Here is a 26,826-nt window from a genome sequence, read left to right on the forward strand (position 1 = left end):
TGGAATAACTTTATTTGGTGCAGTGAATAGAAAAATTATTAAGTTAGTAAAATAAGCATAAAAAGTTTTGGAAGATATAAAAGGGACCAAAAATTGTCTACAGTCTCCTTTACCATAGTTTTAGTAGAATTATAAAGATAGTATAATTGAGAAAGTGCATTTTATAATTGAAATTATTCATTTAAACTATGCCAGTTTAGAAGCACTGGTTACTGGGGAATGTAACCAATGAATAACCTATAGTCTACAACCAGCCTTATCGACCTATTGGTCATTATATTGTGAAAACTCAACAACGAAACCAGGCTTATAATTTGGTAAGATAGGCAAACGTTTAGTTTTCATAAGACTCGTCAGTAGCGATTAAATCAAAATAGTAAGAAAACCAAATCAAGGACAAACCAAGTTGAAGAGCATTTAAAACTTTGAAACAGTTTCAGTTTACACATATATCTGCCAAAAAGCTACTCATCATTGACTTGTGGCCAAAAGTTTTGAAAGCTGGATGCAAGAAAAAGGTTGGCAGCTTTCAAACATTTGGGTCTAAAAAGAAGGGTACATATTGTCAACATTCTCTTAAGGAGTTGAAACTTGATAATACAATAACATATGATTTTAGAAAATAAAATTATACAAAGTAAATTGTAGAGACTGAGAGAACCATATATTCAGTGTGAACAGAAAGTTTTAATCACTTGAAGAGCCTCTGATGTTATCTTAACGTTTTGGAAAATTGAACAGCACATGCTATACTTTTCCAATAAACATAATAATTCTTTGTCTATGTGTCTTGTATGCCCTTGTTAAGCCAATCTATTTGTTGATTATTATGTTCATTCATAAGAATTTATTTTTGAGGAGCAATGACTTTTCAATTAAATATTTGTGAAGTCCAGCACACAATGAGCTGTGCTTCTAAATGAATAGGAATATTTAAATATTTTACCCACCATTTGGGTTAATTGCACTATCAATTAAATATAGGGAGCACAAGATTCTTTGCATGATATACCTATGCAGACATTCAGGGGTAAATGTTATCAGCATCAATAATCAGAATGCTTTCTAGATTTTTGTTTATCTCAAAGAGAGTGAAAGAGAGGCGAAGGATACCAAAGGGACATTCAAACTCATAAGTCGAAAATAAACTGACAACGCAATAGCTAAAAAAGAAAAAAAAAACAGCAGACAAACAACACTACACAAAACAACATAGAAAAACGAAGACTGAGCAACACGAACTGCACCAAAAACTGGGGGTGATCTCAGGTGCTCCAGAAGGGTAAGCAGTTCCTGCTCCACATGTAGCACCCGTCGAGTTGCTCATGTAAGTACAAACCCGGTGAAATGTCCAACTCGGCAGGTCACATTTGGAGGAAGTGGACGGGATTGTAGTTACAAGTGTTGTTAGATGATTTTACATAGATAGAGGCTTGTGGTACAAGTAAATGAGTCATCAGCCCAACAGCACACAAAAACCTCAAAGACATATTGAGATCAACACACTATTTTCAACAAAAGACAAACGTCTTTTCCATATGACAAGATTTAAATCCTGATTTTAGAACTTTCATTATTTTGGTTTGCTTTAAGTGAGAAGAACTTCCTGGAAAATGTAGACACATTTATGGCTGCAAAAAAGGAGTCGAATACCTGCAATTACCTTTATAATGTTCCCAAATTCTGTGCTTTGTCATCCTCTTAAATTGTTTATTGTATTTAATGAAACTCACGAACTGCACCAAAAACTGGGGGTGATCTCAGGTGCTCCAGAAGGGTAAGCAGTTCCTGCTCCACATGTAGCACCCGTCGAGTTGCTCATGTAAGTACAAACCCGGTGAAATGTCCAACTCGGCAGGTCACATTTGGAGGAAGTGGACGGGATTGTAGTTACAAGTGTTGTTAGATGATTTTACATAGATAGAGGCTTGTGGTACAAGTAAATGAGTCATCAGCCCAACAGCACACAAAAACCTCAAAGACATATTGAGATCAACACACTATTTTCAACAAAAGACAAACGTCTTTTCCATATGACAAGATTTAAATCCTGATTTTAGAACTTTCATTATTTTGGTTTGCTTTAAGTGAGAAGAACTTCCTGGAAAATGTAGACACATTTATGGCTGCAAAAAAGGAGTCGAATACCTGCAATTACCTTTATAATGTTCCCAAATTCTGTGCTTTGTCATCCTCTTAAATTGTTTATTGTATTTAATGAAACTTGATGTATTGTTAGATTCTAATATGTAATTGTATGTGTCATTCCATTATCTAAACTTATTTAGAAATAAACAAGTACAGTTTAATATTTCTCATTTTATTGGTTCATCTAATTGTGATAATCCACGTTCTGTCACAATGTGTGATAAGACATTTTCTAGATGGGCACGATTTTCCAACTGGGATATAGAATTTTGTTTGAATTTGTCTAATATCTGGTGAGTCAGTGACCATCCCTGGTCTTCTGTTTGATACTCTAAGTTGAAGGGAAAAAACAAAATAAGAAAACTTACAATTTATTGTTATTCTTTTAAAGGTGAAATATTACATTTTGATATTAATGAAAAGTGTTGTCAGTGATAGCAGTTTTGATTATACATGTATTAGTCTTTTAATTGTCTCAGAAAAAAATCAACAATGAACTATTTACAGTAGACATTTTTTTCAGATTTTATTAAAATTGATGTAATCGTTAATGGTCATATTCTATTTGAATGGTAAGCATTCCATCTAATGTCGGTTTCTAAAAGTAGAAGAAGATCACAGAGTATCATAAAAATGTCTAGCGGTAACATAATTTCGGTGAACCATCCTGAGTTTCAATTGCTTGTACTGAATGTTAATAATAGCCTCCACATTATCCGTATCTAAGAAGGTTTGAATTTGCACCTCCTCTACCATTTGCTCCTGCTGCACCTTGTCTTGGAACGGACACGTATCCTTGGGCTGGCATCCAAATCCAAAATCCATCTCGTTTAGCTGGCGTTTTGTGTAAAAATGGAGCAAACTTTTGCTGGTACATATTTGGTGGGGCAAGTAAAGACAGTCCATTTCTTCGTTGTCTTGAAGGATTTGTGTTTACATAGACAAAATGTCCTTCTGATTCAGAAGGGGGTTCATCTGCTACGTCTGTTTCCAAATCAACAGGTTCGGTAATTACAAGTGTAATAGACAACATCGTTACAAATAACAGGAAGCATTGTTGTAAAACTATATCAACTTTCTGAAATTAGAAGAGAAATTTCTAAATTAGTTAAGAGAATATTTTGCCAGGTTCAATTTTGAGTGAAATGTTTTGCCATTGATTCAATTTTTTTGATTGATTCACTCCACGCCGGAATAAAAAAATGACGAGAATAGCATTTAATTCGAAAAGCCGTACGTTGGAATTTGTTAAAATTTAAGTTATGCAGATACATAACACAATTCGGATCGGAACCTCGATCAGATATGTTCATTGAAAGTGCCAACGTAATATAATGCTCTTCTTAAAAAAATATGGGTATTAAGAAAAGAGTTTAGTTTTCAACTTTTAAGTTATTTTTGTGTTTCCTGCTCGGAAGATGTGTCTTGCTTGCTCAAATTTATGGGCCTATTTTTACATGAAGATTTTTACTACAGTTCAGAAAAGTGTCATGAAAGATACCAGGCTTATGATTTGTTACGCTATACGCGCGTTTCGTCTACACCAGAATAATCAGTGGCGTTCAAATCAAAACAGAAGACCAAATGAAATACAAAGTTGATTTATTAATAAGACAACTTATTACAGAGTCCTATTACTAAATACCTTACATATTTTTTTATGTTTTCGTCCTCGTTTTTACGCTTCATTCTTCAGGTATCGCTTTCTCTTAAAGGTCTGTTCTCGGTAGTCATATTTGAAAAGTCATTATCTTAAATGTGGATTTGTTGTTAGGAGTTTATGTTCGATTCTCATTTGTCTTCTGTTTATAGCTCCTGTTATACATTTATCTCCCAATTCACAATATTAAAGTCGTACCAGAATTAAATGTCGAAGTATGAAACACGACAGAACCAGTAATAACGTCGGATTGACATAAGTGCACAAGTATGATCTACGATAGAGTTAGATTGATACTAATGCGTTGAGAAACTGATATATAGGAACGATAAACCAATTCATGATAGCGACTGACAAGAATGTGAAATGTTTCAAATCTTGTTTTTAGGCAGTGAAATGGAAAAATGGAATCCATTTCTATAATCAAATTTAATAAGTACTAATTTGTCGTGACTTTGAAAGTTCATTTTCTTTTGTAAATTTTCTTATTTTATTGTTCATATTTTAGTGTCTGTAGCCATAGATAAGAAGGTATTATTTTTTCTAAGTAGCAAAGTAAATCTTTAAATCAATTCAGTGCTTTTATGAATATTGAAACATGTCACCATTTGTTTCTTCTGATCTTTTTTAATTTCTAATTGGTTGTACGGATTCGACAATAAAACAAATATTTGAAAATTGAACGAAAAGACATACTATTTTTTTCTAGGAAATGCTTAAGTGGTTTGTTTATTGAACTCTAAGAAATAAACTAAAAAACAAATCACGACTTCCAAAAAGATGATTTCATCCCTAAAAGAATGTTGGCATGGGTTTTATCGGTTCATTTCATTGACCACTTCACTAAGTTACAATATCTAAATAATTTTTACATTATCCTAATTTAGATTTTTTTTTTACGTTTGTAAGATTTGGCATCAGCAAATTGTTTATTCTAAATTACGTTGTTAAGCTCACATAAGGACAAACTGAGATAAATATTCACGATAAACACTTTGTCATGAAAGACGCATAGTCTGTAACAGAAAATTCGTTTGAAAGCATTCTTTGGAATAGTAGGTAACGAATTATTTTGCAATTTTGCATATCACTGAACTGGGTTATTAAGTATATAGTTACACGTGCTTTTGTGTTTTCATAATCACATGTTTTACAATATACCAAGTTATGAAGGAGAGAAAATAAACCATAGTTAGGTGTTTTTGTTTTTGTTCCTGTTTTTCGTGTTGGTGTTTTTCAAAATTAAACTTTCTTATATAAAATAATTATATAATTATAAGTATATTAGAACTATATTACCGGTAGTTCAGACATTCACTATAGAAATAAGAAGATGTCGTATGATTGCCAATGAGACAACAGTATGTATATTTATTGGACATTAAATTATATATAATTATTAAATCTGTCCCTTTGTAACTCGATATTTCATCATTTGAGACACTAATCATGATATATACCAGTACAAACAGCTCAAAATTCAAACAGAAAGCATCTTCATTATTGTATTGACCTTGTACTGAATTGAGAATCTTTTGTTTAAAATAGATATTATTTATTATGAAATGAATATTTTTTTAATATTATACCATAAAAAATTAAAAATATTTAAAGCATGCCATGATATAAGTGGCAGACACATGGAGGGACACATAGACTAATGGCATGAAACTCAATTTTTAGACATGCATAGCAAGTTATTTTTGTTTTACTACTAATTAAACGATGAACAATCTTTAAAGTATTTTATGTTGTATAAACTTTGGGTATCTATATATTTTCAAATGCATTGGAGATAAAGTAACACGTTATGTGAACTTTATTTATCTTTATTCTATTATTACCACAAATAGACGACACACAACTGTTTCGAAATAGTTTTGGTGTTCTTATCTACTTATAAACGAGTCTGCTAAACCATTTCAAAGCCTCATGGAGCAATAAAGATGTGAACACAAACAATCATACCAAATCTACTTATTTGTATAACATTGGTGTAATCTGGTAAATATCGTCCAACAAAACAATATAGCTCCGTGGAGGAATGAAGCAAACATCAGCAACAAAGATAAAACAATTTGTCATGTAAATAGTCTAAAAAGGATAGATCAGATGGAGCTAATATTGTAATTTCTCAATAAGTTTATCGGTTTTGAAACCTATTTATATATTGCAATAACCTTTATCAGGCGTTTAGCCTACGCATTGTCCATCAGTTGCTGACCTTTCAAATTAGCCTTAATACTTTACCAATTTGTTAGAGCCACAAGAGTAATTTGAAGATTAAAGTTTAGCAATTCAGATACAATATTATCAAGGGATTATATTTTAAAATTATTTATGAATACGTCAATTTCATTCCTTTTTTGGAATTTAGCTGCATGCATATCGGAAAGGGTGCTGGGGAAATGGAAGTGATCCTGATTTTTTAACCGATTAGCATTTAACTACTTATATATTTATAAAACGTGTATGTTTGAATTATCGTAGGATATGATTTTTAATTAAGAAAACAGTTAGAAGTTATAGTTTACGTGACACAGTTTGGTTTGTTATGCGATAAATGTACTGTTTATGTCAGTTTTACAACAGCGTCAAAACACTATAAAACCAAAAACACGTCGACTACCGATTAAAACACGGGTTCAATATTAGTGTCTTACGTTTTTTATTGTCCTACTATCAATAGCCGGGAAAGTAGATACATTGTGAAAGAATTTGATAGACCATTTAGTGACTATTATAAAGATAAAAGTAAAGCTACAAGTAAACCAAATTTAATCCAAATCATATCAAAGAATATTGACTGTTTCAGAAACCTTACTCAAATTACACACTCTTCTACTATAAAAGTCATGCTTTTTGCACTCCGAGTGTCAGCTGCGTACTTCCATTTTTTTTGTATCCAGAAAAAAGTAAAATACAACAAAAATACCAAAACGATCACTGTTAATGTAATCAAAATGAATTTTTGACTTTTTGAACATCGGTAAACTTATGTTGCCTCGTATATAACAGCGCAGAAAACTTTACTTTTTTTCAAAATTAATCTGAAAAAAACATTCATAGACAATAAGTTGGATGTGATTAAACACGAATTATGTTCATGTCTTGGAATGCATGCTGGGATTATTGAAAACCCATAACTAGAACATTCTTGATTTTAATAGTCCACTTTCGAGTTATATCCTTCACTGGAAAAGTTCGTCAATTATGCGAGGCTTTATGACGTCAATTACCAGATAGAGGGGACCGCCTGTATCCCTGCACTATTAAAGTTCATCAAGCGTCTTCGTGATCGTCATTATGCAGGATAAATTAGAAATAATGTTTGTTTCGTAGGTACTTGATCACAATTCCCTAATGACAGCAGTGCTGATTATCAATTATAAGAATTTAATTTGCCGAATATTTCGTGCAATATAGCATTATATTTTTTCAACCGCTCGGTCAACATGGGAAGGAAGTGACGATGCCCCTAAACGCACGAATGATGTTAACTTAAACTAAAGTTTTTGACGGAAATGCAACGAACTCGAAAGTGGTCTATTGATTTGGTATCATGAAGAAAAACACAAACATGATATTATAAAACTAGTGGAGGGACGACAGCCTAGGTTCCGATAGCAAAATTTCATGTCACATGGTACGATTTCAGCTTCCATTTGTCAATTTTAAATATAGTAATAATCGATTTTTTCCTGTTTTAATATCAAATGCACTCTATTGCTTTTATGGAAAATATAGCAAGTTTTCACCTAGAAAGGTTTATTGGTGATCGGAAATCATTTTTTTAATAAAAGAAAAATGTGTATTTTTATACTTTTTGGGGATAATTTTATAATTAAATAGTATGTCTCGTCATTACCGGATTTTTTATTTGAGGCCTGTGAAATTACAAGGCCATTTTTTTGGGTTAATATTCGCAAGTAATTGCGAATTGTAAATTGTAAAATGAAATTTAATACAGTTTAAGAAAATGTTTATACAACCTAAACATAAAAGGTCTCCTTAAGTCTCCATCCGTTGCTGCATATTAAGACGCTAAAACAACGATTTTCAAATATAATATCCAAATATATTTGTCAAATCCGTGAGTAATTACGTAAATCTTATACGAGTATTCGATTAATGTCCATGCGGTACGAAAAAAGCCCTAGGAATCAGCAGTTTGATAAGGGAATCAATATGTATATTCCCTGCAAATAACGATAATAACCAAATTCGTTTATTATGCATCATGTATATATATTGGAGAACACTGGGAAGTTATTTTGAAACCGTTACTATCGTCGTAATTATAACGACTAATAAATAAGCATAATATGTTTAAAAAATAGTACACCAAGAACAGCTTTTTACTCATCGCTCAATTAAGGGTATGTGTAGTTCTTTAAGTTTTTACTGTTGGTTTGTGTTGTCAAATTCATTTACAAGCAATCTAATTAAAATATCGATCTCTGATTTCGTTATTCTCGTATGCTGATAAATCGAGCACGTGAATTTTGATAGATCTTAATTTTAATCAGACTGATTTACAAGTTTTAAAGATTGGTTAGCTTCTGGTGCCCTTTATATATCAAGATACTGTTTTACTAAAATTAGTTATACAGTTTTTTTCATACATACATTCAAGTAAATGTTAGTTATTTATGAAACTATCATACTTCTTTTTACCTTTGTATATGAAATATTTATATATTTAATATTTATATTTTAACAAATGTTGATGTTAATGTTCAGTTTGAAAGAACTTTTGTTCATTGTTGAAGGCAATATAGTTGAAAACATCCACCTCATTTGAACTCTGATAGATAGTTGTCTCATCGACAATCATACAACATCTCCTTATTTTAAACTAATAAGTATGCATTATAGAAAGAAAAGAAGATTTGAAGCTAATTCTTAATATTTGCAAGTACAGTTGATGTAAAATACCGCTTTTTATTAACATAAAGCTCAATAAAACTCCCACATACACACATTGATCTATTAATTTGTAATATGAAAATAAGTAATAGTTTTGACAAACTATAAGACTTATTACCTTGCAGTGGAATTTTTAAATAATAAAATATTGCTTACATTTTAATCTGTAATCATGTATCAGTTGAACCATTTTATAAAAAGTAAAATAACAAAAATACCGGACTCCGTGAGAAATTCAAAACGGAAAGTCGTTTATAAAATGGCAAAATCAAAATCTCAAACACATCTAACGAATGGAAAACAACTGTCATATTTCTGACTTGATACAGACATTTCCTTAGTTAGAAAATAGTGGATTGAACCTGGTTTTATAGCTAGCTAAACCTTTCACTTGTATGACAGTCGCATATAATTCCATTATATTGACAACAATGTGTGAGCAAAACAAACAAAAATAATAGGTAAAAACGTCAAAAATTTGGGTACAGCAGTCAACATTGTAATATAATCTTAATCACTATAAAAACAAACAACTGTTACAACAAAGAATAATTGTTTTTTTCCATAAGAAGGAGTCGATGGAACATGTTCACCATATAAAGAAACATTACTGTATAGAAAACATTTTGTATAGAGATTACCAATGAAAAACTAATATCATGGTACAAATATGAGGCAACAGTAGTTTACCGATTTTCAAAATATAAACAAATCAAGCGAAAACAACCAAGAGAATCACATGATCCCTAAATGGAAAACGAGACCGGGTGTGTCAACATTGTACCGAACTCATGTTACATCATACTGCATGTATGAACCACCATTCGAATTCAGGCTTAATTGTCTCGATCGGTTAATTTACAGATCAGACGACTATTTAGTATCTGAAGATGTAAGACGGTATAAACATGTCTCGCGTGAGTTGAGACGCAAACACGTCGTATCGGTCAACAAAGTCGTGATTGTGACCGTAAAACTAGTTTTTGTCGACTCCAGTCGGTCTTCCTCACAACACTGCTTAGGCAGTTGTTGCATTATGGGCACACCTCAGTACATTACGTCTGTATAACGTGAAAAAAAATGTCACTTAATTTCCAGAAACCCATTCGGACGCACTTAATTTATTAAGGGTCATTTTCATTTTTTCTAGCTCTACTGGTGGACTGCTAGTTCCCGTTAGTGTCAACATCTCATGAGTCTGCTTTGGACTGACACGATTTCTAACATACATTTCTTAATATCCTCATTGATGGGTAATGAGATTATTACGAAACTAAAGTTCAAACTCAATCAGGCAAAGTTGACATAGATTAAATTGTGATGTTCTTGTTAGTCCTATTTTTTGGTCATAAAGCTTCTGGCTATGGAACAAAGGGCCTGGGTCGCACCAAACAAAATGCAATATTTTTTCCCTTTTTACACGTTCGATCAAGTAAATCATAATTTATGGTATATATTGTTAATTCGCCGTTGATAGGTTTGAAGATTATGAAGAAACTAAGGTTCTATCTCCCTGTTTTTAGTGATTTAGTTGTAGTGTTTAACGTCCTACACAACAACCTTCACATGCAAACTTTACCGTATGTGAATTTTACTATACTTTTTATATCCCTTTCTGGTCTGATAGCCTATCAAGTATATAAGTATATATTCAACTGAACATCCTTGGCTTTAATTTTTGTTTATATTTGAGCTTTCCCGATGAAGGTTAAAAAAAGAAAAGCGCTTTGAGTACACAAAATGTTTAAAGTGAATTGTCAATAGTGCATTTGGCAAAAAAACATTTACATTTGATATAGGATTCGTTTGTGTATACCGGAGAAGCTGGAAATAAGCTTGTTAGGGAATTTGTGGTTTAAATTAATAATCTTGAACTCCATTAGGCAAAGTTGACCATAGATGGATTTGGCTATTATTTTTAGGTCTTTTTTGGTCAAACAGCTCTTCAACTGTTTCGGTTCTTATACATCCTTGTCTTTCAAATATCCGGCTTTGAGCGTTCCTGGTGAAGGTTAATCCAGAAAAGCTCTTCGGACGCATGCAATTTATAAAGTTTTTTTTATATTTTTTGTATGTGTGTTGATGGCAAATGTCAAAATCTTATTTTATTGTTTAATCTGATGAAGATTTGGAGACCTTAATTATATAACTGTATTTTTAAGGTTTTAAAGTTTATAATTGCGTAGAAATTGAGTTGTTTGTAAAACATATTTTTTAGCATGAAAATTCTACTTATCTTTCATTTTGTCATTTAGTTTTTTATTTGAACGTGTGGAGAAATTATCGCCTATAGCTTATGTCGAAAACTGAAAGTATTTTATTGAAATTTTTTAGTTGTGTTTTGTTTATATATTTATGCAGTACATTTTTAAATTCCCATCTACCATGAACTCTATGATACTCTTTGTATCCTATTTCATTTAAAAGAGCAATTTTTTTTACTTGTTCATTCGAAACAAAGCATTCAAATATGTAAGTAGACTTTGGATTAAAATTTAAAATTCGACACAATCAAGACAGGTTTCATATTGACATCGAATCAACTTCTTGTCTTTGATAAGAAAATAAGGGGATGTAGTAATATTGCCGGAATGATTGCATCTATAACGTTTAATATCAATATCAATTCATCCTTCCACATATAAGAATTATTTCGTTCTTTTTGAGCGAACTGCTTAAGATTCTGTTTGAGATGCCTTTCTTTTAAAGTTTTTTTTTTTGTGTATAGAATTGGACTAGTTTTTTAAACGTTGAATAATTCAATTACTAATTTGGGAAATGTATAAGATTTTTATTCATATAATATCTTATTAAACAGGATTTAAATGTATGTTCAGTTCATTTATTTGAAAAATTACATGATTCTAAAAATCTTTGAAGAAACAAAACATTTTTTTAAAAAGAATTCGAATAAAAACAAAAACAAAACCAACAATTATATTAAGTTAAATTAAATATTAATTTAAAGGAATTAATTTAAGGCTACGAAAAACATGTCTTACCATTGTGGCTGTCTGTTCAGTTTCTTTCAGGAGGTTCCAAGTGAACGAGAAAACAATGTCCATCAGTTATATACTTGGAAGAATTTTATGTCCAAATGACGTTACAGGGATAACCCACTCTAGATCGTCGGTTTTAATTACAAAGTCATTATTTATTATTAATTTGGTAATGAATATCTGAAAATAACAGTTTATATATTCTGTAAATTAGAAGCTCATCTCCAAACTATCAATCATGCCTGAAAAACTGTTTTATTATCATTGAATATTAGCATAGAAATTAGATAATGTAATCAATTGACACGGAAGGAGGTACAGAGAGACAAAGAAAAATAATTTTGATAATTTTTATGAATTAATATGTACTTGATAGTGCTTTAGGATGTTAGAAGAAAATATTTTTTAAAATGGTATTGAAATATGTTTTTTCTTGTATCCATTAACATTATAAACTGTGTTTAATTATGCTGTGTATTGATATTAGAATCCGTTCTTTATATTCATGTTTTGATGTAGCAGAGAAGGCTTTTGACTACTTAAGATTCTATACAACTGATATCAATTTACAAATAACGATCATTTCATTATATTGATTGGTTAATACTTAAATCATGTCTGAATTTTTTGTCTCGCCTGCGACAGAGGTCTATAGTCAAAGTTTTTTTATACGTCAATCAGTTAATAGAACTTCATAAAATTGTACGAAACTTCGGCAGAAGCTTCCTCATTATGAAAAGACAGTATCCATTTTAATATTTTCATTTTTTTCATTTTTAATCGTTATTTTTTTTTTCAGTTTTTAGAGTTTTGCTCTTGATTTAAAAAGGCCAAATTCAAAACTATAGATCCTGATATCTGTCACACGGATATTGTTCTGTAGATTTATAATATTAAAAAACAAATGAGAGAATCAAAAAGTTTTTGATTTTGGAATTCCCGGGCTAGAAAAGTAGCCTTTTCATACTTTTCCTTATTAATGATGACCAAATGAAAGTCAAATTCGAAATTGATGGTTTTCACTTTTGCTGTTCGGGAGTTATGGTCCATGATTGATTGGAGAATGGTACTTGGTGTCTTTTCCATGCAGTTACTTACGAACCGTTCAACTAATGGTTTTCGACTTTAAATATTGTTTCTCTTCACAAAATAGAAGTCAAGTTTGAATTTAATGATTTTCACTATTGCCGTTTAACAATTATGGTTCTATAATAGATTGGGAAATGGCGCTTTTTGTCGATTTCATTCGACAACACGAGAACGCTTGAATCAATCCTTTTCCAAGTTTCTTATGCTACTTCACATGACGATATGGATATCAGGATTTGATTTTAACGATTGTCACATTTGCTCTTATTGAGATATGGTCCTTGATAACTTAGCAATGATACCAAGAAAAACCCAGTTTGTTGTCATTTTGACAGTCTCTTGTTCTGTATTTTACTGATGAATTAACTTAGTTTTATTTTTGCAGTAAACTTTTCGGTATGAACTTTCTTATACGTTTCCAATCGACGTTAACCTGATTATTTTAGAAACATTTGATTCGCCATGCAAAATCTGATTAAGTACTAAAGATCCTATCAAAATTTTGGGTCCTTTTCAACTGAGTACTTATTGGCCTTTTTTTACCTTTTTGATTCGAGCGTCACCGATGAGACTTTTGTAGATGAAACGCGCGTCTACTCTAGCGTACAAATTTTAATCCTGGTATCTATGATGATTTAATTTTCAATTTAATCGGATGTATCATAGAAAAAACACGTAAAGTTGATTTCGTTCTTGCTAGCTTATTGCGTAACGGTTCGCAGGAGAGCGTTATCTTATCGGGAAATGTTATCCTTACTTCAATCCGACAACTCATTAGTGCCTAATACCGTGTGCTTGGTGCCGTGATGTCAAAAGACAGTTTTATTATCCTGTGATTGAATATCAACCGAAGAAAGCACTCTACCACGATACCACCGATATTGAAAAATGTGGATGTAGATCTTAATATCAGTCTCGGTGAAATGAAATTTTTTTTTATGTTGCCAGCAGTGAAAAAAAAAAGAATATACCAGGGATCAATACAAAACCATGAAATTAAGAAACATTTTCAACACCATGGTCCAAAGAAATAAAAACGAACAGATAAACAATACGTTCGTATTGCTCAGTTTTTAGTTTTCTATGTTTTGTTTTGTGTACTGTTGTTTGTTTGTCTTTTTCTTTTTAGCCATGGCGTTGTCAGTTTATTTTCGACTTGTGAGTTTGAATGTCCCTTTGGTATCCTTCGCCTCTCTTTCACTGACAAAATACTTAACAGAAAACTAAGATCGAGCAACGCAAACACCACCAAAAACATCCACTTGTTTCTACATTCGTGTAACATTCATGGAATGTAAAATTCTGGTCTCAAATCTCATTCGTTGATGTCACAAACGTAAATTTTTTTATAAAGTGTTATAACTTTGAAATGTGGAAGAAGCATGAATTTCATACGTACATATTTAAAGACAACCAAGACATGGTGTATACATGGTCGACATCAAAGTGTACCGATAATGATGTTTGTAAACATCTTTATACTAATTAAAATTGTTTAAAAATTGATTTAACCTGTTGCAGATGACTTGGTTGATTTTGTCATTTGGAAGACAGAGTATGTTTTAGTACAAAATAAGATTTGGTCTTAACTCTGTATGGCGATTTCTTATCTTTATACATGGACAGACCATTGTTTTTACCATTTCCAGATTCAGTTCGCGTTTTGCTGCCGATTATAAAAATCCCCCCTGTAATAACCATGAAATAGAAATTGATTATCTCTAAGTAAGGACGTGTCAATTAAATACTTGTCGTTCATTGATGATAGATATGTCCGCTGCCTCTCTATTATCCATCGTAAAAATACCATTTCATGTAACTATTTTATAGACTATTTCCGTTTTAATTAAACATCTATGTGTTATTAGTTATAAAGATGTATAATTTCATTAGAATCGTGTAATAAAATGGAATACTTCATAAACGGGGATGGATTTATATTAACCAGACAAACATTTTCCTTCTAAGAATCTTATGTGGTATCTGGAGATTTTTAAAATATTAGGAAAAAAGGAATCGGGAAGAAAAACAAGACACATAGTACTTACTAGAAAATACCCGCGAAATATACTTTGGTTCATAATTTGAAGATATATAGTTTTGGTGCTAGGCGATATTAACAAAGTAATCCCCCCACCCTTTAGGGTATACTTTTTGCTGAGCAGACCATAATACTTGCAGACAAAGCGGAAATGATGACGGCACGTAAATTTTAGCTATTTTACCCAAAAATATTTCGCAACATGCTCCGTTCCGCAGAACAGTATTTTTGCACCCCCCTAACATTTAATCCTGGATCCGCACCTGATTTCTGGTGTTTCCGTGCTCAGAACCACCCCCATATATGAGTGGGCTGAAATTTTTTTGCATTTATATATGAATGGGGGTGGTTCACATTGCAGCCGCACTTCGGTACCCATTTTTTACTGAAAACTGAAGTAATCCCCCCACCCTTTTCATGTTGAATTGATGCGGTTCCCCGGAAGGAAAAGCTCTTGGCGTGTAAAAATCTGTTGTTAAATTGCTGAGAGCGTCAAGGGAATGTGTATCACAAAGTGTTTGTGTGTAATGTCAATATTTATCGTATCTGCTACGAAATAAAATTTAATTTTGCCGGGCAGATGTGCAATGACGGAAATGATGACGGCACGTAAATTTCAGAGCTTAACGTCGTGAAGGACGGTTGATCCGAACTGGCTTTTTTCCCGATTTTAAACCCCAAATACATACACCCCAAAAGATCTTGAAATGAACACATAATAAACTACGCTGGTCATTACCCCTTTGTGGTATAAAACAATATTCGTGGATTTTATGTGAAAGAAGAAAACGCGACACCCAATTTCAACTCTATTCATTTAGTAATATAGATAATTGTTGTCAATTAATTTTTATATTTCTTAGTCGGTTACTGATTTATTTCTCAGATATTTTATTTTATCCAGTTTTGCTAACCTGTGGTTTGCTTGATTTTAGTATATAAAATTATGACTTAAGTTGATCCCTATGTATTGATATAGTTTTTTTTTTCGTGTTGTTGATTTTGGTTCATTGATGTGTATCCACATTTCCTTTTATTTAGAACATGATATTCTTTTACTGGTTACTGGAATTTAAGCTCAGGCGATTACATTTACTCAATTTATTAAGTATTTTATTTTTACGCCTATCTTTGTTGTTTAACATTTTTCCAAGGCTTAAACATACTAATAAGTATCGTCCTAAATATTATTAGAGATACAAATTCTATCACTACATCTTGCGCGAAAAAGTCATGACGGCTAATGGGCTATGAATTTAGTCAACCAGACGTGCGATTCGCTTCATTAGTTGGGCTCATAGCTAAACAGTTTGAAGGCCAAATTAGTAACGAAGTTGTATTAAGCATTGAATACAAAAACTTCCAAATGTGGCTTAATGAATCCCGGATTTCTCCACACTGAGATTCTTAATCCTGAAAAAAAACGTTCTATAAAGACCATCTACATTATAAAGCCAGAGTACCGATGCTAATGCTAGATGGTTTTTATTTTAAAAAAATCATTAGACATTACGAGACAGATACAGACAAGTCAACAATAAGAACACAGTTAAACATATCAACCGAGATTGATTGAAGGTATTTTAAGATAGCTTTTGAAATCAATAACCTCATTTCACTAGAATTCAAAACCATAATGGCTTTGTTTCCTAACAGTTAACCTTCTAAAGATACACGAATTATGTTATCAGAAACCATACTAGGTTACCTGTCCACCAAAATCACACAAATACATTGCTACACTTTCTGTTTGAATCAATTCATCTAAAAGTTTGAACTTATATATATGTATCTTGTATCCCCTGTAATTCCAGTGCGTACAATTATTTTAAGATGCTGGTCAAGTACGACTCCTACTGACAACATTCACTCGTAGAAGAGATTATAGATGATCGACGGGTCCTTAATCTAATTAATTCCGTCTTAATATGGTATCATTTGACAATACCCCTACATTTATTTTGATACTACTAACTTACAACTGCTATGATAATTTGTATGTTTGCATTATCTTTTCTTTTACAGAAAGAAGAACAAGAAGTAAACAAACCTTCTAAACCGAAGCCAAGATTAAGAACAAATGGTAAATGTTACTAGATAAGGAAATCTATATACTTTTGAATGATATGTTTTCCTTTTGATAAAGTCATGGTAACCCATGATTTGTTTTGCATGAAAAAAAAATAATTTAACAAAAGCTGAATGAAATAAACCGTGTAAAAAGCCGATAGTTTCGAGAACAGTGGATAGTAATGTTTAAATGGCGGCAAAATGTGTGGAGTTTTTGGAAAATCCGTTGTTGCTTTATGATATTGCTTGTTCATTTCTTTGAGTAAAAACAGGGAGAGAGAAGCCATGGGACGATAAAAAAATTGTCAAAGAACAGACAACACCATGACGAAAAGAAACGACGAAAAGACATACCATAGTCCAGAAAATACCACACAGAAAACTTTCGATCGAGCATCACAATCCCACCAAAAGCCTGTTTTGAACTCACTTATGGATAGGAAAGCAGTTCCTGTTCCGCTAGTGGCAATCGTCGTGTTCAAAACAAGTTAAGATAAGAGCGATTTCACAATTGAGGAAAAGAGGGCCGGATTTAGGTGATGACAAGTATACATGGTCATATGTGACACAGATATTGAAACGCGTGTCTGGCGTTCAAAATTTTAATCCTGGTATCTATGATTAGTTAATTTACAACCACTTGGTCGATGCCACTGCTGGTGCAGGTTTCTCTCCAAGGATATCACCAGCCGAGTAGTCAGCACTTCTATGTTGACATGAATTATCATTGATATGGTCATAATAATAATTATAGATTAACTGTTTATAAAACTTTTGAGTTTTTCGTAATACTAAGGATGTTCTACCTTAGGAATAGATAACCCTAGCTATATTTGGCAAACCTTTCGGAATTTTGGATCTTCAATGCTCTTCAACATCGTACTTCAATTGGCCTTTTTAAAACTTTTTTCTGTATTTGAGAATCACCAATGAGTTTTATGTAGACGAAACGGGCGTCTGGCGTACAAAATTTTAATCCTACTGTCTGTGATGAGTTTATTCTACAACAGTCAACGAAATCATGATCCGTCCCATAAATCCATTGAATGGATGATTTCATCTAAAATCATTTTGAAGTATAAGAAAAAGTATAAGTCTTTGCTCTTTCTTTTAGTGATGACATCTTGATGTGTTTCAGTATGACTGTCATTGATCACGGTTCACAGCCGATGTGGTTTATAATATAAAGGAAGATATTCTTTTTTGGACGTTTTCTTATCATATAGGAACTATCATTTTTCTGACATCATTTTAAGATCAGTAAAAGTTCATTCCCTGGTCATTCAGAAGAAGGTTCATTACTACAGTTATTTGAAATATTTATTAGTTCTCACTTCCTCTAATTAGGAGATTAACTTCCCCTAAATCTGTCTAGTATTTAAAATATATATAAAAAACAAGCTTTTTCATCTGAACACATTCATGTCAGAGAACACCATTTTACAATAGGTATATTAGTAAATTAAAACATCTTTTGTCTTCAAAAATTAACAGGAGAAAGAAAGAAAGTGTAAAGCAATAAGGAATTATTTACTATGAATTAAAAGGGGAAACCAGATATTCTTTATGTATAGTATGTTGCATTGTGGGAAGGAATATGTGCTATACTTTAAAATTGTTAATATGAATAAGTATAATCAATGACTTGCACTTTTTAAAGATTCTTCAGGACAAGTCTCGATATTAGTTACTGAAATCTTGCTGTATCAATCTTCTTCTGATTTTGGATAAGCCTTAATAGATGATTTACATGTTGTATAAATTGTGAGAAGTATACAATAATTTTAAAGACTTTCTAACATGTATTTAGTTGGTGTATTGCTTTTTATGTTGCAACAGTGTTACAATTGAAACAAAATAAACAGTAATTCATAAAAAGTATAACAAAAAACTGATCTTCAATGAAAATTCAAAAATGGGAAGTCCATAAAAACTGACAAAATCAAACGCTATCAATCAACAGAAAGTGAAAAACAACTGCCATTTGGGGACTTGGTACAGGCATTTTCTGAAAAATGGTGGGTTTAAAAAACCTGATTTTATAGCTAGCTAAACCTCCCACTTGTATTACAGGTGTTTATATTATATAAAATTAGATGAATAATTGGTTTAAAATTCAAATACAGGATTTTCACCATGCCATACAAATTCAATATTAACAAACATTCAAATATGTAAATATGAATATACATGCAACAAACACAATACAAAAAGTATGTTAAGTATATATTTATATAGATTGCCAAAGGAGGTGATGTTCAGAGACAGTTTATGGTAACAATTTGAATGAATGTCTGAAGATTAATCAGTTAAGCCAGTTATATTGCTTAAAGACTGCAGTGACAAATGAAGGTTGTTATCACTCTTATTAAAATTAAATTCATTAATTGCTCCCGTTCTGATATGTCGAGCATCAAGGCCTTGATGCGCGACATATCAGAATTGGGGCAATTAAAGGATTTAATTTTAATTAGATTGTGATTTTTGTCGAGCCTGCGACTTTTGTCGCAGAAAGCTCGACATAGGGATAGCGATCCGGCGGCGGCGGCGGCGGCTACGGCGGCGGCGGCGGCGGCGGCGTTAGCTAACTTCTTAAAAGCTTTATATTTTAGAAGATGGAAGACCTGGATGCTTCATACTTTGTATATGGATGCCTCATGTTACGAAGTTTCCGTCAGTCACATGTCCAATGTCCTTGACCTCATTTTCATGGTTCAGTGACTACTTGAAAAAAAAGTTCAGATTTTTTGTAATGTTAAATTCTCTCTTATTATAAGTAATAGGATAACAATATTTGGTATGTGCGTACCTTGCAAGGTCCTCATGCCCGTCAGACAGTTTTCACTTGACCTCGACCTCATTTCATGGATCAGTGAACAAGGTTAAGTTTTCGTGGTCAAGTCCATATCTCAGATACTATAAGCAATAGGTCTAGTATATTCGGTGTATGGAAGGACTGTAAGGTGTACATGTCCAACTGGCAGGTGTCATCTGACCTTGACCTCATTTTCATGGTTCAGTGGTTATAGTTAAGTTTTTGTGTTTTGGTCTGTTTTTCTTATACTGTATGCAATAGGTCTACTATATTTGGTGTATGGAATGATTGTAAGGTGTACATGTCTAGCTGGCAGGTGTCATCTGACCTTGACCTCATTTTCATGGTTCAGTGGTCAAAGTTAAGTTTTTGAGTTTTGGTCTTTTTTTCTAATACTGCATGCAATAGGTCAGCTATATTTGGTGTATGGAATGATTGTAAGGTGTACATGTCTAGCTGGCAGGTGTCATCTTACCTTGACCTCATTTTCATGGTTCAGTGGTCAAAGTTAAGTTTTTGAGTTTTGGTCTTTTTTTCTAATACTATATGCAATAGTTCAACTATATTTGGTGTATGGAAATATTTTATGATCTATATGTCAGTCACCCAGGTTTTATTTGACCTTGACCTCATTTTCAAGGTTCATTGCTCAGTGTTAAGTTTTTGTGTTTTCGTCTGTTTTTCTTAAACTATAAGCAATAGGTCAACTATATTTGTTGTATGGAAGAATTGTTAGCTGTACATGCCTGCCTAGCATGGTTCATCTGACCTTGACCTCATTTTCATGGTTCATTGGTCAATATTTAGTTTACTTGGTTAATGTTAAGTTTATGTGACAGTTGTAATAAAGCTTTATATTTAGGACTATCAACATAATATCAATGATTAGTAAAGAAGGCGAGACATTTCAGCGTGTGCACTCTTGTTATACATTTGTTATAATTGACAATACTTGTCTTTTACAGATTATAGTCCATTAATGGGAGACAATGGTGGTTCATCATTTAGACCACCAAGGAGGAGTGGTGGAGGAGGATGAGGTTAATTTGTGTATCCTGTAACTATGGCAATGAGTTGTCCAGTTGATTTATTGGGACTTTTTGCCACCAAGGATACACACTTTTAATAAACCTGATCCTGTCTTTTATTCAGTTTATATAACACATTTCTCATAATATTTCCAATAATGCAGTTGTACACTCGTCTTACTATTTAAGGCTTATCGAGTTATTAGCATAGTTGACACGGTTATGTCAATGACAAACTATATTTTAGATTCCATAAGTTATTTATGGTTCGTATGTAATCAGTGTTTTGATAATTTATGGTTCTGATGTAATCAAGTCTTTCTTTGTTACAGTCTTTAAACAGAAAGACCATTGTGTGATTTGTAAAGTTAAAAAAACAAGATCTAAGTAATTAAAAAACAATAAAATCTAATGAAAAATGTTCAATCAAAATGTTGTTCAGGATTTCGAACAGACTGTAATTTAAATGGTTAAATTTTGCTGTTCATACTTTTAAAAATTTAAACATATTATTTGTATAAAGATTTAATATTTTTTTAATTCAGATGTTTTAAGTAAACACAAATTTCTATGTATTTCCGTTTTTTATAAGTTGTGGTGTGATAATTCCACTCACTGCACTCGGATGGAAAGATACATTATATGCATTCATCTTTTTTATGTTGATTTAACTTCAATTACTATCATTTAGATAGGCAGTTGAATCTCAGCTTTGGCCATTTAGATTACAAGTAGTTCATTTAGTGATTGTTACGCATGATAATATCTGTGTATTCATATTCTGATTAAAAAAGAGGATCACTGTCTGGTATACAGTATTTAACATTGATTTCAATAATATTTATATGTGTCCATTTGAATTGTAAGGTATAGATTATCAGTTGAATGTGTGATTCATTTGTAAGTTTATTATAAGATTGTACATGAATTTAAGCTGTATGTATGTGTTATACCTCATGATTGAATGTGGATGTCATAAATATTTTGAATTTTATGACAATTGTTCTGTAAAGATAAACTTTGTCTGGGAACAGTTTGAAACAATGATAATACTGTGTACAATTGTTTTGAGTAAGAATAGTCACGGTTTTAAATATTTATTGATTTTGTTATCAAAATGGTTTTTAACCTACTTACTTGAATTTTAGATAAAAAATTATAAAAATGGCTTTGTTACAGAAGTATTTCTTGGGCCATTTAAGGCTAAGTCTACTGGTTAATATTACATCTAACTCCCTTGTCTTCCTGATGACTTCAATTTCATTTAAAAAATGTATGTACCTTATGTGATCTGGAACCTCTATATAAAAAGAAAGCAGAATTTAAAATTGGCATTTAAGCATCCGAACTTTTTTGGTATTTTTTATGCACAGCTTATAGGAGAAGCTCAAAAAATTATAGCATAAAACCAAAAGAATGAAAATACATTAGACAAACAGTATATGAAGTTCAGCCAGTGAGAACACTGATATCATAATCATACCATTACACACAGCCGTTTTTTTATGCCCCCGTCGTAGCGGTGGGGGCATTAAGTTTTACCCTTGTCTGTTTGTCTATACGTTCGAACGTACGTCCCAAAATTGGTTTCCATTCTCTAACTTAAGTTTGCCTCTACAAAATGTTATGAAACTTATACACAATGCGTATTACCACAAAACACAGATCTAGTTTGAATTTTGGTGGCGTCACTTTAACTGTTCTAGAGTTATGCCCCTTTATAAATGGAAAAATTGCAAAATTTTTTGTTTTGGTTCTCTAACTTAAATTTGCCTCAACCAAATGTTATGAAACTTAAAAAAAAATGCTTATTACCACAAAACACAGATCAAGTTAGAATTTTGGTGGCTTCACTTTAACCGTTCTAGAGTTATGCCCCTTTATATATGGAAAAATTGCAAAATTTTTATTTTCTTCTAAATATCAAGTAATTTTTAAAATTGGAGTTATCATCCTTTGATCATGATTATAGTTGAATCAACTACAATCAATGCTTTATACAATGCAATGTTTAATTTTGACTTCCACTGATAAAACACAGATCAAGTTGAATTTTGGTATTGTCACTTTAACCATTATTGAGTTATGCCCCTTTATAAATCGAAAGATTGCAAAATTTTTAGTTTCCATTCTGTAACTTAAGTTTGCCCCAACCAAACATTATGAAACCTATACACAATATTCATTACCACAAAACTAAGATCAAGTACAAATTTTTTGTTTCCGTTTTCCAACTTTAGTTTTCCTCAACCAAATGTTATGAAACTTATACATAATGCTTATTACTACATAATACAGATTAAGTACGAAATTTGGTGGCGACTTTTACCATTCTTGAGTTATGTCCCTTTATAAACATAATAATTGCTGAATTTTTCGTTTCCGTTCTCTAACTTTAGTTTGTCTCAACCAAATGTTATAAAACTTATACACAACCGTTCTAGAGTTATATGGTTTACAAATAGAAAAATTGCTGAATTTTTAGTTTCTGTTCTCTACTTAAGTTAGCCTCAACCAAATGTTATGAGACTTACACACAATGCTTATTACCACATAACTCAGATCAAGTTCAAATTTGGATAGTGTCACTTTTATCGTTCTTCAGTTATGTCCCTTTATAACTATTATGCTCTGCAAGCGGGGGCATCATCTGTGTCCACATGTAGACACTATCCACATTTATTTTTTTTAGCTCACCGTTCCAAAGGAACTGTGAGCTTTTGCCATAACTTGGCGTCCGTCGTCGTCCGTTGTCCGTCGTCGTCCGTCTGGTGTAAACTATTTCAAACATCTTCTTCTCTGAAACTACTAAACCAATTCCAACTAAACTTAAGCTGAATGATGCTTAGGGTATCTTGAATAAAGTTTGTGTTTTATTTACTGTTTCGTCAAATAACATGGCCGCCATGGCTGAAAATAGAACATTGGGGTAAAATGCAGTTTTTGGCTTATATCTCAAAAACCAAAGCATTTATAGCAATCTGACATGGGGTTAAAATTTTCATTAGGTGAAATTCTATCAGCCCTGAAATTTTCAGTTGAATCTGATAACCCATTGTTGGGTTGCTGCCACTAAATTGGTAATTTTAAGGAAATTTTGCAGTTTTTGGTTATCTTGAATCTTGAATATTATTAATGATAAAGATAAACTGTGAACAGCAAAATGTTCGTCAAAGTAAGATCTACAAGTAAGTTCGAATGACCAAAATTGTCAATTGTCCCCTTGAGGAGTTGTTGCCTTTTAAAATCAATTTTTCACAATTTGTTCATTTAGTTTGCTTACTTTAAAAAATCTTCTCCTTTGAAACTGCTGAATCAATTTCAGCCAAACTTGGGCTGAATGAGATTAAGAGTATCTAGTATAAATTTTGTATTTTATTTCCTTGTACGTCAAGAAACATAGCCACTATGGCTAAAATGAAACATAGGGGTAAAATGCATTTCTTTGATTTTGAAGAAAATATGACATACAAAGAACATTTCAATGGAAGTTTTAAGCCATTCATCAATATATATTGAAAAGCAAAAATAATCATTGATGAAAGATTTAAGCAAAAAATTAAAGGTGAGCGATTCAGGCTCTTGAGAGCCTCTTTTTATTAAACTCAAACTTAATTTAAAAGAAAGAATGTATGTAGATTTTCACATGAAACCAAATAAACATACCGATTATGATATAAGTTTGTTAAAAGCTAAGTTAATAATATTTTATATTGAAATAGGAAGGAATAGGACACTTGAACTTTGCTTTACCCTCAAACTGCATGATACATCAGTTTTTTAAAAGTAACTATACACTACTGAAAAGTCGGTTAATTTAAAAGACAATTTCCTGTAAATCAATTTGTAGTTGAACCAAACAAATTTGTTAAATAATCCAGTTTTACATATGTATTTAATAATATATACATGTATATATAGACATATAAGTATACGTCCAGTTTACTTGACTTTCTTCTGGCATAATAATTACATGTGAATGAATTTGAAATTATAAAGATTGATTGAATTTAAATGGCGTCTAACGATGAAGGAGGGGCACAGGTCCTAAAAACTTGTGATCTATGTGAAAAAGACACGGATATCAGATACAAATGCATGGATTGCAATAAGTTTTTATGTGAAAGATGTAAAGGAATACATAAAAATGTACCTACACTGTCATTACATGATATATGTGACTTGAAATCGGAGCTTTTATGTCCGGTAATTACAAAAGTGAGAATGGATAATATACTATGTAATTATCACAAAAAATTTCAATGTATGTTTTGTAAAGATTGTGAAGTTCTAGTTTGTTCTGAATGTATTTCTAATTTCCATCAAAAACATTGTTTGGAATCTCTTGAAAAGACCTGTGAAGAAAAACTAAGCAAACTTGAGCGATATAAAGCTGAAATAGGAAAAGATGTTGTAAGTTTACAAAAATCATACAGTGATCTCGCCATCGCAAAAACCAAATGGGAAAACAGTTTGGACGACATCAGAAGTAAGATTGATGACAAAGAAGATGAACTGAAGGAAGCTGTGACAAAAAATGCAGCCAAGCTTAGAGATGATTTAACAGAGAAAAGACGGAATGGAATTGAATATATTTTGATAAAACAAAAACGATTTAAAGAAATGGAGCATAAATTGAATAGCAAACTAGAAATATTAAAAACCATGCAATCATCTGCTAGAGGAGAAATTTTTGCATTTGAACAGCAAGTCATGAACTATCCAACATCGGGTATAAGTGAAAATATCATCCCGAGAAATGAGATTAAATATCTTGAAAGATCAACATCTGAAGAAACTATATCGGCATTGTTTGGTTCAATGTACCTTCTGGGTGTACCTTATACGATGAATATTACAATCGATAGAAGTTTAACGACCAATTTCAGTAATATTGAAAACTTAGTCGTTTCTGATGGTGAAACTGCTTGGGTGAGTACATTTGAAAACAACGAAGCTTCCGTTCAGAAAATGCATTTGACAGAGATGTTTGAAACATTGAAGCAACTAACTTTGCATGCATTCGACATGGCATTTACTGAAAACAATGATCTTTTAATTTCCATTCAATCAACATCAGAGATTATGCGCGTTTCTTTTAATTGTGAGCTTGAGTCGTTGCTGGATGTGTCTCCCTTAATAGTGAAAGCAATTCACGTGACTAAGAATGGCGAATTTTATGTAGGTGTACGGGAAAGCGGAGACCCTTTTGAATTAACAGAATCAAGCTGCAGAAAAATTCTTGTATACAAAAGTTCAGATGGAAAACAATCGTCTCTTACGTCAAATGTCTCTTACGAATATGACCAGAGCAAGCAGAGACTATTTACCAGTCCTTGCAGAATAACTACAATATCTGACGGAGATGTAATCATTGTCGGTGATTGGATAACTCATATCGAAGGAAGGTTGGTTGTTCTTAACCGTAACGGTGATCTAGAATGGATATACAATGGTAATTCGAAAATAAATTCGGACAAAAGTAAATTTAGACCCTACGACATTGTATCGTCACCAGAAGGATACATAGTTGTTGCCGACAAAAATAATCACGCGATTCATCTATTAAATGGCGCTGGGGAATTAATTGCATGCAAACTTTTGGATGAGATAGGAATAACATTACCAAAATCACTTTGTTTTGACTATTGGGGATACCTTTGGATTGGATGTTCTACCTTCCCACAAGACAAATCTGGCGCCAAAATCTACGCTGTTAAATTGAGTATCTAATATAACTATGTAGTAAAACATCGCTCAGAACCGTCGATACTCTTTCTGTGTTTGTGTACATGTAATAATTAAATAACGGTTTAAAAATTTCAATGTTTTTTTTATGTGAAAAGGACATTTTGACAACTTTAAAACAATTAGTTCTTTGCTTTATTGACAAATATAGAGCTTGACATGGCAAAGATATGCTTTTCTATTGTTGACGATGTCTTTTACGATTTTATTGCGTGGCTAAATTGTCTTATCAACTTTTGTCCCAAGCACCTTTTATTAATACTAACATTAATATTGACTTTAAGCTATGAACCAAAATT

The 26,826-nt window shown here is 32.0% G+C and overlaps 2 protein-coding genes and 1 long non-coding RNA gene across 3 annotated transcripts in view; 2 read left to right on the forward strand and 1 right to left on the reverse strand.

The window, feature by feature from the left end:
* The window catches only part of LOC127701637 (selenoprotein S-like), a 33,355-nt gene extending 11,411 nt beyond the window's left edge, over positions 1-21,944 (forward strand). Inside the window, exons 5-6 of the mRNA XM_052205618.1 lie at positions 16,892-16,949; positions 20,717-21,944. Of these exons, the coding sequence (XP_052061578.1) occupies positions 16,892-16,949; positions 20,717-20,790 (132 nt within the window). The 3' untranslated portion in view covers positions 20,791-21,944. The remainder of the gene's footprint in view (positions 1-16,891; positions 16,950-20,716) is intronic.
* On the reverse strand, positions 2,649-11,876 carry LOC127701638 (uncharacterized). The gene is made up of 2 exons (XR_007982128.1): positions 11,740-11,876; positions 2,649-3,226 (listed from the first exon to the last, which is right to left on the reverse strand). It is a non-coding gene; the product is annotated as an uncharacterized LOC127701638 (long non-coding RNA).
* Positions 21,945-22,060: 116 nt separating the features above from the next.
* Positions 22,061-26,599, forward strand: LOC127701636 (uncharacterized). The gene has a single exon (XM_052205617.1). The coding sequence runs from the start codon at positions 24,794-24,796 to the stop codon at positions 26,510-26,512; it is 1,719 nt and encodes a 572-aa protein (XP_052061577.1). The 5' UTR covers positions 22,061-24,793; the 3' UTR covers positions 26,513-26,599.
* Positions 26,600-26,826: the final 227 nt, after the last annotated feature.

Source organism: Mytilus californianus, unplaced genomic scaffold, assembly GCF_021869535.1.
Source record: "Mytilus californianus isolate M0D057914Y unplaced genomic scaffold, xbMytCali1.0.p SCAF_5, whole genome shotgun sequence".
Taxonomy (NCBI): Eukaryota; Metazoa; Mollusca; class Bivalvia; order Mytilida; family Mytilidae; genus Mytilus; species Mytilus californianus.